General features: G+C 39.0%; 1 protein-coding gene across 6 annotated transcripts in view; it reads left to right on the top strand.

Annotated features, from left to right (window-relative positions):
• The window catches only part of OXR1 (oxidation resistance 1), a 218,297-nt gene that overhangs the window by 200,982 nt on the left and 3,009 nt on the right, over nucleotides 1-14,306 (top strand). For 4 of the 6 annotated variants that reach the window (XM_031050634.2, XM_031050631.2, XM_031050635.2 and 1 more), the window contains 4 exons: nucleotides 6,025-6,105; nucleotides 9,364-9,489; nucleotides 11,280-11,432; nucleotides 13,778-13,873. In XM_031050634.2, the coding sequence (XP_030906494.1) occupies nucleotides 6,025-6,105; nucleotides 9,364-9,489; nucleotides 11,280-11,432; nucleotides 13,778-13,873 (456 nt within the window). The remainder of the gene's footprint in view (nucleotides 1-6,024; nucleotides 6,106-9,363; nucleotides 9,490-11,279; nucleotides 11,433-13,777; nucleotides 13,874-14,306) is intronic. The other 2 variants (XM_031050633.2, XM_031050636.2) reach the window with 1 other exon arrangement.

Below are 14,306 nucleotides of genomic sequence, written 5' to 3'. Positions count from 1 at the left end.
GCAGGCTTTGACTGCTGTTTATTCATTCTTGCTACTGCAGATATTTACCTTCAGTATATGTTAATTATGGCTTGGTACATTGGCTGTGGGCTTAGAGCACTTTGCAGCAGATACTTAACCATCCATCCTGCTAAATCTGTGGGGGCAATATTGATCACAAGGTGAGTGTTGCTCTCATGTAAGGGACTCAGTTCTTCTGTGCCTACTCTGGAAAACAAATTGGTGTGCAGAACAGCTTGAGAGAGGCAGTTTTAAAAGTACTTGAAGAGGAAAAGATATGCAGTACCAGCCAATTCAAGAGACTGCTGTGATTCTCTGTTTCCCCTTCCCTGCCTAAAACAGCCAGCTTTTGTACCTTGCCTTTCTTGTCACTAGTGGAGTGACAGGAAGCTGAGCTGGGTGAAAATCACACAAGACACCAAATGGTTAGCTCTGCAGCCATGCTCATTAAAAAGTAATCAAATTAAATTAGTCTTGGTTTTGTTTTCTTTTTGTTTGGTTTTGTTGTTTGTTTTTTTTTTGTTTGGGGGTTGGTTTTTTTTCAGAATGGTACCTTATAACTGTTTATCCAGTGTGGTAAAACCCATGTGTTAATGCATTATTGTAATGTAATCAGTGTGTCTCAAAGAACTGTATTGGTGATAGAGAAGACTGCTTCTTCAATACTGCTTTTTATTCAAGTAGTGCTTAACATTTTGGGAGCAAACTAAATTTCCTGAAACAAGAAGTTAGAGTTTTCTCTTAAAATAGTAATAACAGCATTCAGTTTATAAATGTGCCTTATATTTTCATTGGAAAATATTTACGGACTTCAGAAAGAATTTGATACATTCTTCTCTCTCCCCATTTACTGATGAATTGGAGTTGCCCTGATAAAATCAAATTAGCTTGGGATTTTTTGTTGATTTTTCTGTTTGTGTTTTTTATTATTATTTGTGTTAGGGTTTGGGGTTTGGTTTGTTTTTTTTTCTTCAGTCAAATATCCTGTAACTTTAAAGGTGAAACTTTTTTGACTCTCAAGAAATGTTTGTGAAGCTTACAGTTTTCACCTGGTTTTACACAGATGTATTAAGTTTTGAAGTAAAACTGTTCAGTTTTCTCTCTCTTAGTGTTTATTTCATATTCAAAGTTAATAATGGGGGTGTAGATAACTTACGTTGAAGAGGGCCCCTTAGACCGTTATGCTTTCTCCAGTCTTTATCTTTCAGGAGCACTGTTCAGCTCTGATAAGACCCTATTTCTAACAGGACAGTTTCAGCTACTTGTTAATTCCGAAAGTTTAGCTGTATTTGGTTTGAGGGCAGCAATTACACAGCCCAGTCAGCAAATTGGGTATTTGGGTGCCTGTGTTGGTCTCTCTGGCTTTGTTAAACTGGCAGAGGAATGCCTCAATGTAAGCAGTTTCCATGTTTATGGCCATCTGTAGCACACTGATATGACCACTGCCTGAAAGGGCTGATGTGTTACCTTCTGCGTGGCAAGCTGCCCTTCAAGGACATTCAGACAATTGTAACTCTGTTTTCATGTGTATTGTCGAAAGACAAAAAAAGTTCTGTATTAGGTATTTCTGGTTTTCCCAGTATAGCTTGCAAGAGTTACATACTCTGACATACTTTCAGAAAAATGTAAGTTTTTCCGAAAGGAGAATCCTAAGCCTCTTGATGCAAACTCTCAATTTGACTTCATGTCGTGGGTTCAGCAGTAGCAGTCATTTTTTCTCCTTCTTGGTACTTGGACTGCTAATCCATTGTGCTCTGCACGCGTGGGTTCATATCCCACCCTTGGTCCCTCTAATAGTCATCATCATCACAATCTTGGACACCTAAGTCATGTTGAAAGGGATTATTCTTCGTTATCACAGGAGCTGGAGTAAAATCAGCTCTTCCGCTCCATCTGGGAACATAAACCAGATCAGTTGTTATGTCAACCCCTCGTGCCCCACATTGGGTGCCAAAAAGAACTGTCGTTTAAAACCCCACCTCAGTCTCCCGCAGTACCACGCACCCTTTTCCCCCTCCCCACCTCCCCACTCCCGGAGGGATGGGGAGGATAACCGGAGGAATATAACTCCCATGGGTTGAGATAAAAACCAATCCAGCAATTAAGGTGTAACACAAATCACTACTGCTACCACTAATAAATCAATTATAGAGGAAATAAACAAGGAGAGAGAATACAATACCACCCGCCGAAACGAGCCCAACCCGGAAGAGAGCTAACTCCCCCCCTTCCAGCCAACTTCCAGTTACCTTCCCGAGCATGACGTGCTGTGGTATGGAATACCTCTTTGGCTAGCCTAGGTCAGGTATCCTATCTCTCCCTCCTCCCAGCCTCCCTTCCTCCCTGGCAGAGCATGAGCTCAGAAAAGGCCTTGGACAAAACCAAACATTTGAGCAGTAACTCAAAACGTACGTGCCACCAGCAACTGCTCCCAACCCGAAAGTCAAAACACAGCACTGCACCAGCTACCAAGAAGGAGAAAAAATGACTGCTACTGCTGAACCCATGACACTTCATTAAATATTGATTGTTGTGTGTTCATACACTCCTATGCATGGTGTGGAGAGTCAAGCTGAAATGAAAAGCATTCACACTACAAGAGTCAAATGACTCATCGCATGTTTTCTCATCAATGTTGCTATTATGAAGAGAGCAGGTAGTATTAGATCTCTAAGGATATATGCCATGTCATTTCAAACTTGATTAGCCCTTGGAATTGTCCTCTGGCAGACTATTCCAAGTCCCCAGGCAGAATATTTTTTGCCATGAAGCACCTTAATCTCCTGGCTATACACATTAGTTGTTTTAGTCTGTTCTGACCGGTCCCCAGATTAACCATGGAGAGGTTTAGCTCTTCTTTCCTCCTAGATTCTTTTTGAAGCAGAAAGAACTAAAGAGAGAACAGAGGTTCCTTTGGGTTCCTCGTGAAGTGGCTTTGAGTATCAAGGAAACTGGATGCTGATGGGAATAGTGAAAAGAGCTCAGTAACTAAAGCACATAGCAAACTCATAGAAGTGGGTCTGTATTTTAATCTTCAATACTTAGATTGCTACAATTTGGGTCAATTTGGCAATTTCTGTGTAAGTACATGAACTGTACTGGAATTTGGAAAGCCTTCTCGTATACCTGAAAGACTCAGGACCTTGCTCAGTCAGATGTTGAAAGCCTCCAAAGATGGCGATCCTGCAGTCTCCCTGGGAGGCCTGTTCTAGTTCTTAAACATAACATCAACTCTTTGAGCAGGTGGTCCAGCCAGTTTTTCCAGCCGTGTTCTTCATGCATAAAGAACATGCAAGAAAATTAAAATCAATTTGATTACAAAGATACTATAGGATAGAATCAAAAGCCTTGGTGAAACACAGAAATACAGATAAATACTATCCACTGTTCCCTGCCCAAAAATGAAAGGAGCATTCAGTACTGTAAACCACAGTCCAATGTGATGCATACAGACAGAATTGAATTCACAAATTCTTTTCATTAATTTTCACAAATGAAAGACCTTGCTTGCTAGGTATTTTTAATGTCATGTGAAAAACTTAATAAAGTTCTGTGTATAAGAATGAAAGTTCAAAGTGGAATGAGGTAGAAAGTAGCTCCTGGAAAGACCATGAGAACAGACAGCTGATGTAGAGGTGAAGCAGTGGGGAAGAAAATCATTGGTTTATTCAGCTTGGTTTAGTAGAATAGTGGATGAATTTGACCACAAGGAAAGAAAATGAAGACATCTTCATGAGAGAGGAAATAGCATAGCAGATTATGCCTACATACTATAACCAAGTTATAAAGCAGAATAAATTTCTAACTAATGATACTACAAACATTTCAAAACAGTCCTCTCAAATCTTACAGTAACAAAATTCTGTTTTCAGGTGTTTTCAGTCAATTCCTAAATGAAGTTGTAGAAGGTAGTTGCCAGTAGGCTTAGACATACTTGATTTCATGATTAAACAAGTACTTACTGCAAAGCAAAAAGAAAGCATGTTGACCTAAACTTTAAGCATTTTATAGAAGGTCAGGTAAGACTCATTCAGTGATAGTGTCTCACGGAGTTTCCCAATGGACAGTATACTTAAAATCAGCACTGGTTTTGAGAGTGTGGATTACTTGCACTTAATTTTCTTGCTGATAGTTTGACATTCTGTGACATGCTATTTTATCATGTTTATCCATTGCATACCAATGGTCTGCTACTATGCAGGCTTTTGTTTACAAAACAAATGTAAAGAGGTGATGGCGTGGGGCTGGTTCAGGATGCCAAGGAACTGTTATTGTGTACATTATTGGAGATGTATTCATGTTTCTCTTGGGTAAAAAATTGATCAAAATACCTTGTGCACACTGTTCTGAGGATGCAGGCACCCCCATGCCATATCAAAAGGTCTGTCAGGTCTTGACCACTGAGCAGAGGGTTTGATAAGCAGTTCTCAGGTGCAGGATGGAGATAGAGTGTGCATAGTATGCATTTGAAAACAAGATGGCATTGCCTATGAAATTTCAGATACATTCCAGTATGTGAATCAGCAACTGTATAATGGTGTCAGGAATGATGAGATTTTTAAATACTCTCCCTTAAGTAGCCGTATATAGTTTTATATATATGTATGTATATGTGTATATATATATATATATGGCCTGTTGTAAGGTAGCTGTTACCTCTCATGTGATAGGGGCTGAGCTTAAAGAAGCAACAGGGCCAAAAGGTCCTCACATTATTGCTTTTCAGGATTACATAAGGTACTGGTAATGTACTTTACAGTAAACTGTTGTAGCAAATAAAAGGATAAAACTACACTATCACTTACATGCTTGAGTGGAATACTGTTAAAACTTTGTGTGTAGCTGCGTGACTCTGAGAACATAAAAGCCAACACAAGTTACAATTTTCTTGATTTTTTTTAAGAGAAAGTAGAAAATGGTGGAAATAAATTGAGTGTGATTACTGATTATTCAGTAATAACTCCAGATGTCACAAGTATTCCTTTTTCCTTGCCTTGCAGTTGCATGGGGTAGAGTGAATCATCGCTGCTCAAGAGCCAGTCATGCATGACTGTGGGCTCTGTACTCGGGACAGTGGCGAGTATCTGGCCAAACTCCCTGTAGTAGGGGCAGGTAGATGGGGAGCTCCTGGACTTGTGGTTATCTTCCTATGCATTGTGGTAGGCTCTAGATGTTTTTAATACGCTCTTACTACATGGGACATCCATTTAATCTCTCCACTGGCTGTTTTAAAATGCTTTCATACAAATGATGATTTTGAGTTATTCTCAAAATCACATTATTTGCTGTAGTTACATTGAAATTACTGCTGTAGTCCTTTAGACAGCTTGTTGCACAAGAACAGCATGTTCTAGAGCTTTCTGTCTAAAGGCTTTCTGGCTTACACCTCCTGCCAAAGTGAAGTGCTGTTTGGAGTAAGTGTGTTGACAGATGAGCAGCTCCCAAAACTTTGGAGGTGAACAGAAAGTCCAGGATTAAGATATTGTGAGGTGGTATTGGGGAGTTACTAAACTTTAGTCTTTCTTCTTTGTCTTTAACTGTATTTTCACTGCCAGATAGAAGAGTCAGAACCGGCTGAGAAGCCTGAGGTTTGCTTCTAGTTTTCATCCAGTAAAGCAAACCAGGTTCACAGGATTCATTAATCGGGGTGTAAAGAGTGTTTGGAGGACTTTGGGCTGAAGGGCTTGGATTAAGGCATGCGACTTGATTGACTTCTAATTTAGCATCCTGATACTGGTAACTTATGAGCTCCTACATCAGTTCTGTATTCACCCTAGAGCAGTGAGATACATCTGACTGCTAGTGCATTAGTGTTTAATTTGTAATTTTGCTGTGTCTACTCATGTCTAAAATCACCTTCATTTGCATTGTCCTTGCAGAAACAAACATCTTTTGGCAGTTTTTGTTTGTGTGTTACCATTGCACATTTTCCCTTCATTACTCTTTCCCACTTTTTTTCCTTCTTACCTTTTTACTTTTCTTCAACTGTCAGTGGAATTATTGTCTTCCTGTCTCCATATTCAGGTAGTGTCAGTGGCTGAGTATCACCGCAGGATCGATGCTCTAAATAGCGAAGAACTGCGCACACTCTGCAGACGTCTCCAGGTGCCCTCTTCAGTAGTTTAAACCCCATCTTCAGATACTAAAATATCTTTCTTTGTAGTGTCTTTGATCAGGGCAAGTCCTGCATTCAGTGGGTTTGTCTTGTCTACAACACTACAAGGATCCAGCAGAAAATTCCTTTGTTTTGAATGTATTTAATTGTGCAGTGTTATGATGGAATCAATTTCATGATGGAATTATTGCTTCCACCTTTTCAAACAGGAATTTTCTGTCAGAATTTGAAAAGTTGTTCTTAGTATTGCTTGACTTGGAGTGATGTGTTTTAACTTCTGCATTAGACTGGTGTGTTGTGTTAGATAGAAGCTTTCCTAAAAAGAATGCAAAACAGGTGAAGGATCCAAAACATTACTGCATGGGTGTTTAATTTTACATAGGAGTCTTTCAAGAATCTCACAGTATGAAGCTTCACAAATTCTATGGAATAGGTAAGTATTCTTCATGTTACACAAGCAGGTAACTACAGTGTTCAACACAGCAAAGGTCATACACATGGAGCTGGTAATGGAACTAACCGTTCTGAAAACGATATTTCAGTGTGGGTTTTTGAAGGTTTACTGATATGGACTGAAACTGATGTTTGCATTCTCTTTAGGTGTTTTTTAGTTCTTTGACAACTATAAAATTATTAGTTACTGTGTATATCACACATAACTTACTGATGGAAAGCATGGCTTAGAACTTAAAAGCATTGAGTATTCTGTTTTCCTGTAGTAATTGGCTGCTTAAACTGTAAAAACTTTTCAGTTCTGTTTTCTGACTCTGATCTTGGCTTTTTTTTTTTTCATCAATTATGTATCTACACATAAGAAAACATTTTCTTGGCTCTCATTTCTGCTTATTTAATAATTAGTATTTATATGTTTTTAAGTGTTTTGTAAATGCTTTGCATAAATTAATGAGCGTGAACCCAAAAGCTGCACATGTATGGGAGAATCATAAATTTTGCAAAACGATTTTCATTCCCACTTGAGAATAAAAAAAAATCTGTTTCTGGCAACTGGTGGTAGGGAAGCAGTACCCTGGAAGAGCTCTTTCCAAATACCTTTCACCTGGAATGCCTAAACTCATGGTTTAGGCCAGCTTGAGAAAACTGATGTGCTGAGCTGGAGCCTATAAACTCTGCTCTGAGGCCATGTGAGTGTTTGGTATAGACTGCATGGTAGTTACAAGCTTCTGAAGCTCCTAGAATCTGCTTCTGGGTCATTCTGCTCTTTTAAAGTTTAGCAATAATTACATTTGCACATTTCAAAACTTCACTGCGTTCTGCCAAACAGATACCTTTAAAGAGACATCTGTCTTTGTCCACTTCTGCAAAGCGGTGTTCTTCACTGAAGAAAGTTGCTTTACTGTAATAGTAACTTTAAAAAGGCAAAAAAATCCAACAAAAAAACAGAACAACCACAGCAATGAAAAACCTCACAATTCCCACACAAAACTTCAGTCCAAATTATTCATGTTTTGCATGGAGCATTTTAAGCAGAATTAGAGAGTATGAAAGGGAATAAGCTTTTTGCTGTACAAGTGAACTATGCTGGGCTTTTATGGAGTTGAAGCAGTAATGTATGGTGAATGAAAGGCATTTAACATGGAAAAGAGTTGTGTGATGAATTAACATGTTTTGTAGAGATAGCATTCTATAATGAAGTCTGTAGGCTATCTTTTTGTACTCGAAGCTGTATGGGTAAGTGCATATACTTTTTTGTTGTGATATGGAAATTGGTGCATATTTTGCATTGGAAATGCCTGTTGCTTTCCACTGAAAAATGATAGGATTGAGCTATTTGCTTGCTTAGTACTCACCCTTTAAGTGCACCTTTTTTCAAATTAAGAATTAATATTATAATTAGGTAGTTGTGTGAATATACTTCAGTATTTTGGAGTTTGTGATAGTAACCTTTGTAGCTCATGAGAGAGATGAAAGGGGGATATCTTTGTTTGTTTGCTTGGGTGGATATATTTGTTTAAATACTCCTATCTGTATTTCAGGGTCTTCTTTGATTTGGCTTTACTTTTTCTAAGCTAAGAAAGTTGTCTTCATAAGAGCTTGGCAAAGTTTATCATGGTGGTGTTGTGAAATACTATAGTTGTGTTCTGTATGCTTAGAGTATGAGGTGTGTGGCACACACTGGTGGTTATTCTGGAGTTTGCAGGTTGTTTTGGCAGGTATTTTCTTGACATTTTCAGGATTCAGGGTTTAAATAATTTGGACAGTCTGACTTTCAGTGAAACTTGGTTCACTGATAATTTATTCAGATGCACTTGTTCTTTTATTTTTTCTTCAGCAAACCTCTCAACATTTTAATAAGTCTTGCTGCAGTGGCTTAAGTTACTAGCTTCCTTCACTTTGTCCTTCTCCTCTGTCAGATTTGACTGTCTCAGCAAGTTTCATATTTGAAAGATTTACAGAAGGAAACCTGTTTGGGTCTTAGCTAGCCTAGTTGTCCACTTTACCACGAAGGTAAAGTGGACAGTGGATGTGGACTGGGGTAGGAGGCTATGATATTTGATGAGTCTTATGGTCTTTTGCTGCATCCACTATGGCGATGTGCAGCAACTCAAATGGGCAGATGTTTGAGGCAGGTATTTTAAACTATGAATAGATCTTTGTGCATAGTGCTCACTGTGCAGGATAAGTATTACTTCTGCTTTCTCTTCTCAATTCTTTCTTCTTTGGTTTCCATAAGTACTCCAGCAGATGGGCTTATGGAGCAGAAATATTCTCAGGCTCCATTCAGTTGGTTTACTGAAAATACTTGATAGCAGACTTTCCATGTGTCTACTACATATCTGAAAACTTTTGCAAGTACTCTTTAAAAGAGTATTGAATGAGAAGCTGCTGAGAAATATCTATGTTGAACTTTCAATTTCTTTTCTGTCTGGGAGGGTTTAATTAGATTTCATGTGAATGCTATACCAGTATTAAAATGAAAGAACTTTGTAAGCTGACCTCTGAGAAGCGCTTTAAGTCCTTCAGCTGCATGTGAGGACTCATTTTTTTAACATAATACCATGGGTTTCTTCTGTGAGTGGGTGACTGTAATTTATTGTTAGTATATAGTTGAACATGGGCTTGCTATTGGAAACAGTGCAAATTTTGGTCAGGTCAAATCTAAGGTATTTCTTAACTTCTGAAGGAGTTGCATAACCAAATCAGCAGCTGCATGATTTTTAAACATACAAAATTTATCTGCCCTGCTAATAGAATGGCAAGTATTTACTTTATTACTGTTCTTGTTGTAGATAACAACAAGAGAAGACATCAGTTCAAAACAGGAGACAAATATCAAACCAGACCTGGAGCCTGAAGCATTCCGGCCAAATCTTAGTGATCCCAGTGAATTATTACAGCCAGAACAAATTGAAAAGGTATTAACTTATGTCCGGTACTTTTAGTGTTGTACATTAATATATCACAAATTCCATGACCATAGTGTGAAACACACTAGTAGGAAGACCTTGTGTGGTGTTAAATGGTACAGAATCATTTCAGTTGGAAAAGACCCTTAAGATCAAGTCTAGCCATTAACCTAACACTGCCAAGTCCACCACTAAAACATATCCCTAAGTGCAACATCCACACATCTTTTAAATACCTCCAGGGATGGTGTCTCCAGCACTTCCCTGGGCAGCCTGTTCTAATGCTCATTAACATTTTTGTGGAAGAATTTTTTCCTAATATCCAGCATAAGCCTTCCCCAGTGCAACTTGAGGCCATTTTCTCTTGTACTATTGTGTGTTACTGGGGAGAAGAGACTGACACCCACCTCACTACTACCTCCTATTCTCCAGGCTAAGCAACACCAGATTACCTCATCTACTCCCCATAAGACTTGTGCTCCAGACCCTTCACCAGTTTTGTTGCCCTTCTTTGTGTGTTCTCCAGCACATCAGTGTCTGTCTCATCACATTGGCCTTCTTGGTCACCTGGGCACAAGCCGGCTCATGTTCACCCAGAACCTTTTCTGCCAAACAGCTTTCCAGCCACTCTTCTCCAAGCCTGTAGCATTGCATGGGGTTGGTTTGACCCAAGTGCAGGACCTGGCACTGGGCCTAGTTGAACCTCATGCAATTGGCCTTGGCCCATTGATCCAGCCTATCCAGATCCCTCTGTAGAGTCTTGATGTCACCTGCAAACTTCCTGAGAGTGCACTTGATCCCTTTACCCAGATCATTGATAAAGATATTAAACAAAAATGTCCCCAGTACTGGACCATGGGGAGCACCCCTTGTGACTAACTGCCAACTGGATTTAATTCACCACCAATCTTCAGGCCTGGCCATCCAGCCTGTTCTTCCTCACTGAAGAGTGCACCCATGCAAGCCCTGAGCAGCCATTTTCTCTTAGAGAATGCTGTGAGAATTCCTGCCAAATGCTTTACAGAGATCTAAGGAGAAAGCACCCCCAGGCTTTCGCTCATTCACTAAGCAGATCACCCTGTTATAGAAGGAGATCAGGCTAGTCAAGCAGGACCTGCCTTTCGTAAACCCATGCTGGCTGACCCAGATCACCTTCTTGTCCTGTAAGTGCCACTAATGGCAGTCAGGGTGCTCTGCTCCATACCCTTTGTCCCTGCCCATGGCAGGGGGGTTGGGAACTGGATGATCTTAAGGTCTTTTCCAACTCTTAACTATTCTGATTCTGTGACACCGAGGTCAGACTGACAGGTCTATGGTTCCTAGATCTTCCTTCTGGTCCTTCTGGTAGATGGGTGGCACATTTGGTAACCTACAGCAAACTGGAATCTCCCCCATTATCCAGGACTGATGATAAATGATGCAAAGTGGCTCTGTGAGCACTTCTGCCACCTCCCTTAGAATTCTTGGGTGGTCCCATCTGACCCCATAGACTTGTGTGTGTCTAAGTGCAGAAGGACAGCACAATTTATATATAAAGTGTTGCTTTCTGTATTACCAGAACTTTAGGTACACTGTGACAATACTAGTCTGTGTCTTTACTCTTATTCTTCCTTGAAAACAGATTGGCTTTCACTGCAGTTCTTGCTTTCTAGTCCAAAGTCATCTCATTTAGTGTGTTTATTGACGGTTTGGGTTAAGGCTAACTGCATTCAAAGGCACAAGAACTGGAAACCAAGCATCCTTTGCTCTTGAACTTGTTATGTGTTACATTAAGAGTGTCGTTATAATCTTGTTAACAGCTCACAAAGTCTCTTCCACCGCGGACCATTGGCTATCCATGGACTCTTGTCTACAGTACTGCAAAGCACGGCATGAGCTTGAAGACTTTGTATCGAACAATGATGGGACTAGACACACCTGTGCTGTTGGTTATCAAAGACAGTGATGGACAGGTAGGAAAATTGTGTGAGGGCAGGTGACCTATCAAGAAAAAATGAGTATAAAGTAGTAGCTGTCACTTCAGTCTGACATGGGAAATAAAACTTTGTGTATAAAGCTGGTTTTCTCCTTGGTAGTTCTGTAGAGACTTTTCAAAATGTGTCAAGCAATCCTCTAGCAGACTGTTTCTAGGAAATTCTTTGGTGGTACATGTTTGCTGTCACAGTGCATGAGTTTCATAATCCCCAATTACTGAATTTACTTTCAATTTTTTTTTTAATGCAATTAAAGTATGAGAAATAGTTTGTAAAACTTTCTGATGACTGAAGATCTTGAGTTGGAATGTTATTGCCAGCTGTGGTCAGTGTTTCTTGCTACATTCTGTGATTGCAGCTACCATCTCTCTCCCATTTGAAAGCTGTTGGATCTTTGCTGCATTATTAATTTTTGTTCCTTGAGTCTCTAGTTTTACTCTATGCTCCTTTGACTCAGGTATGAGTTACAGAAAGGGGTTCACATCTCACCCTTTGAATAGCAAACATTCTCTCTAATAACAGGTGAACATTACAGGCACCATGACACTTTAATTCTTTCTTTCTGAAACTTCTGTGCTCTCCTGTGGAAGCCAGTTACTGCTGTCATGAGGAATTAACTGAACCACTGCAAAACCTGTAACATTTACTTCACTTACCCATTCCCCTATGGTAACTATGGTTTTTAGTTTTCAGAAGCATGGGCTCATATCACCTCATGCCATTCAGCAGATCTGAAAACTGTACCTGAAGGGTATATTTTCTAATTCAAGTAACAACTTGATTTTTTTTTTCCTTCTGTTTCCTGCCTCAGAAATCCCTTAAAAAGAAAAATGCCTTCTAAATTTTAGCTAGTAGGGCACTCTTTCCCAGAAGTTCCTTGAAAGGGAATGTTTTCTTCATTTACTATTTATTCTTGAAGATAAATGTTATTCAGTAGATATGATGTCTCAACAGACCCAGCAGCCTTGTAAATGTACTTTGGTAATTTTCCTTCTCTAAAGGAAAAACTTGAAGCTTCTCAAGATTAATTTCTAAGATATCTATTTCTTAGTACCTGGATACCTGTCCCAGAAAGAAAATGTCCCTTTTCTCATAGGGTTATCTTGCCACCAGCATGTAGGAATCATAGAATCAGCTAGGTTAGAAAGACCTTTAAAATCATCAAGTCCAGCCATTACCCCAGGACTGACAAGACCACCACTAAACCATGTCAATGGCAGCCTCATCTACATGGTTTTTAAACACTTCCAGGGACCATAATTCTACCACGTCCCAGGACAGCCTGTTCCAATGCCTGATCATCCTCTCTGTGAAGATTTTTTTCCTAATATCCAATCTAAACCTCACCTGCACAGCTTAAGGCTGTTACCTCTTGTCCTATTGGTTGTCTAGTTGAAAGTTGGAATCTGAGACACCTAAATTGCCTGCTGCAGTCAATTCTAGGTTATCCTCTAATAAAGGTGCCCAACAAATCTATAGATCTCTACATTTCAATTGTTATGGGCTATCTACTGGCATATGCTGAACACACCAAGTTCTGGTGTACACTCTGACAGCTGTTTAAAAATTTAACACCTAATTCCTGCTTTTGCAGATGTTGAAACTGTCTTCCTACTAGCAACAGAAATACTTACTTTGGCAGTACTGCACTTCATGATGTATAGTTGATTTTGCATAACTATGCAGGGGTTTTCCTAGTTATCCTAGTTCCTGAAAAATCTATTCTACTTTGAACAGACTTAAAAATCCAGTAATCGGCCCTTAGGCCTCTTTACAGCTCTTGTAATGTTCTTATTCCTGAATATTATAAATACTTTTACTACCCATCAAAGGCTTAGTTAAAGTCTTAGTTAAAGACAAATTAAACAGTGCTAACCCGATACCTGTATTGGAATGAGTAAATTGCATGCAAAGTAACTCGCAGCTAGGAACTTGCTGAAAATAGCCTAGTTGAAGTGGAAGAGGAGCAAGAACCTTTTGGTTTGAAATTTTAAAAATACATACATTATATCTGAGAATTTCCAGAGTTCAGTTTTTATCTCTTTGATTTATTTTTTTTTTACTGTGTTCACTTTTGTTTGAGAAAGAGTTCTCTTACCTTTTTTTTTTCATTGTCATTTTATTTTATTGCACCACAGAGCACGATGCCATCTCTTAATCAATGCATTTGGAGCCATAATGCCATACAGGTGCTTATCCTATAGCAAATTCCACATCTGGCAGCGCTTACAACCTGATGTGTTTGTCAGTTATTATCATTAAAGAGTCTCAGATGCTGTGTAGTTTTCTTTAAGAATTTTTTGTTTGCATAATTTTTCTTCCAGGTTTTTGGCGCGCTGGCATCTGAACCATTTAAAGTCAGTGATGGTTTTTATGGCACTGGGGAGACCTTCATGTTCACTTTTTGTCCAGATTTTGAGGTAAGTAATAATAACTATATGCCTTTGCTTTTTTCCATATGCATTATCTTAAAATACTTACTGAATAAATCTAACAGTAAATAACTTTGGAAAATCTAGGAATTGGCCTAAAAAAGTCATCATACTAGCTCTGTCACAGAATCGGTAAGTGCACGGTAACTCAGTAGTGTTGCGTAGTCAAAAAAACTTAACCCAACTCTTTCATTGTACAGAAGATTTTTCTACTAGTCTTAATTCTACTAGGTGTCTGAAAATTCACAAACTACATCCTTTTATAGGGAATAAAATGTAAGTGTATTTTCTGTTACTTGTGTAGAAGTTTCAGTGCTCAATAAAACCTATTTTAGAATGATTTTACTTTAAATATTATGGAACATAAGAAAATTTTTGTCTGTGTGTATCTTTTCTCTGCATTTTCTGTGTAAACTGTCTG

This window comes from Melopsittacus undulatus, chromosome 1, assembly GCF_012275295.1.
Source record: "Melopsittacus undulatus isolate bMelUnd1 chromosome 1, bMelUnd1.mat.Z, whole genome shotgun sequence".
NCBI classification, from domain to species: Eukaryota; Metazoa; Chordata; class Aves; order Psittaciformes; family Psittaculidae; genus Melopsittacus; species Melopsittacus undulatus.
Note: the sequence above shows the minus strand (reverse complement) of the source record. Positions and strands in the feature narration are given on the sequence as shown.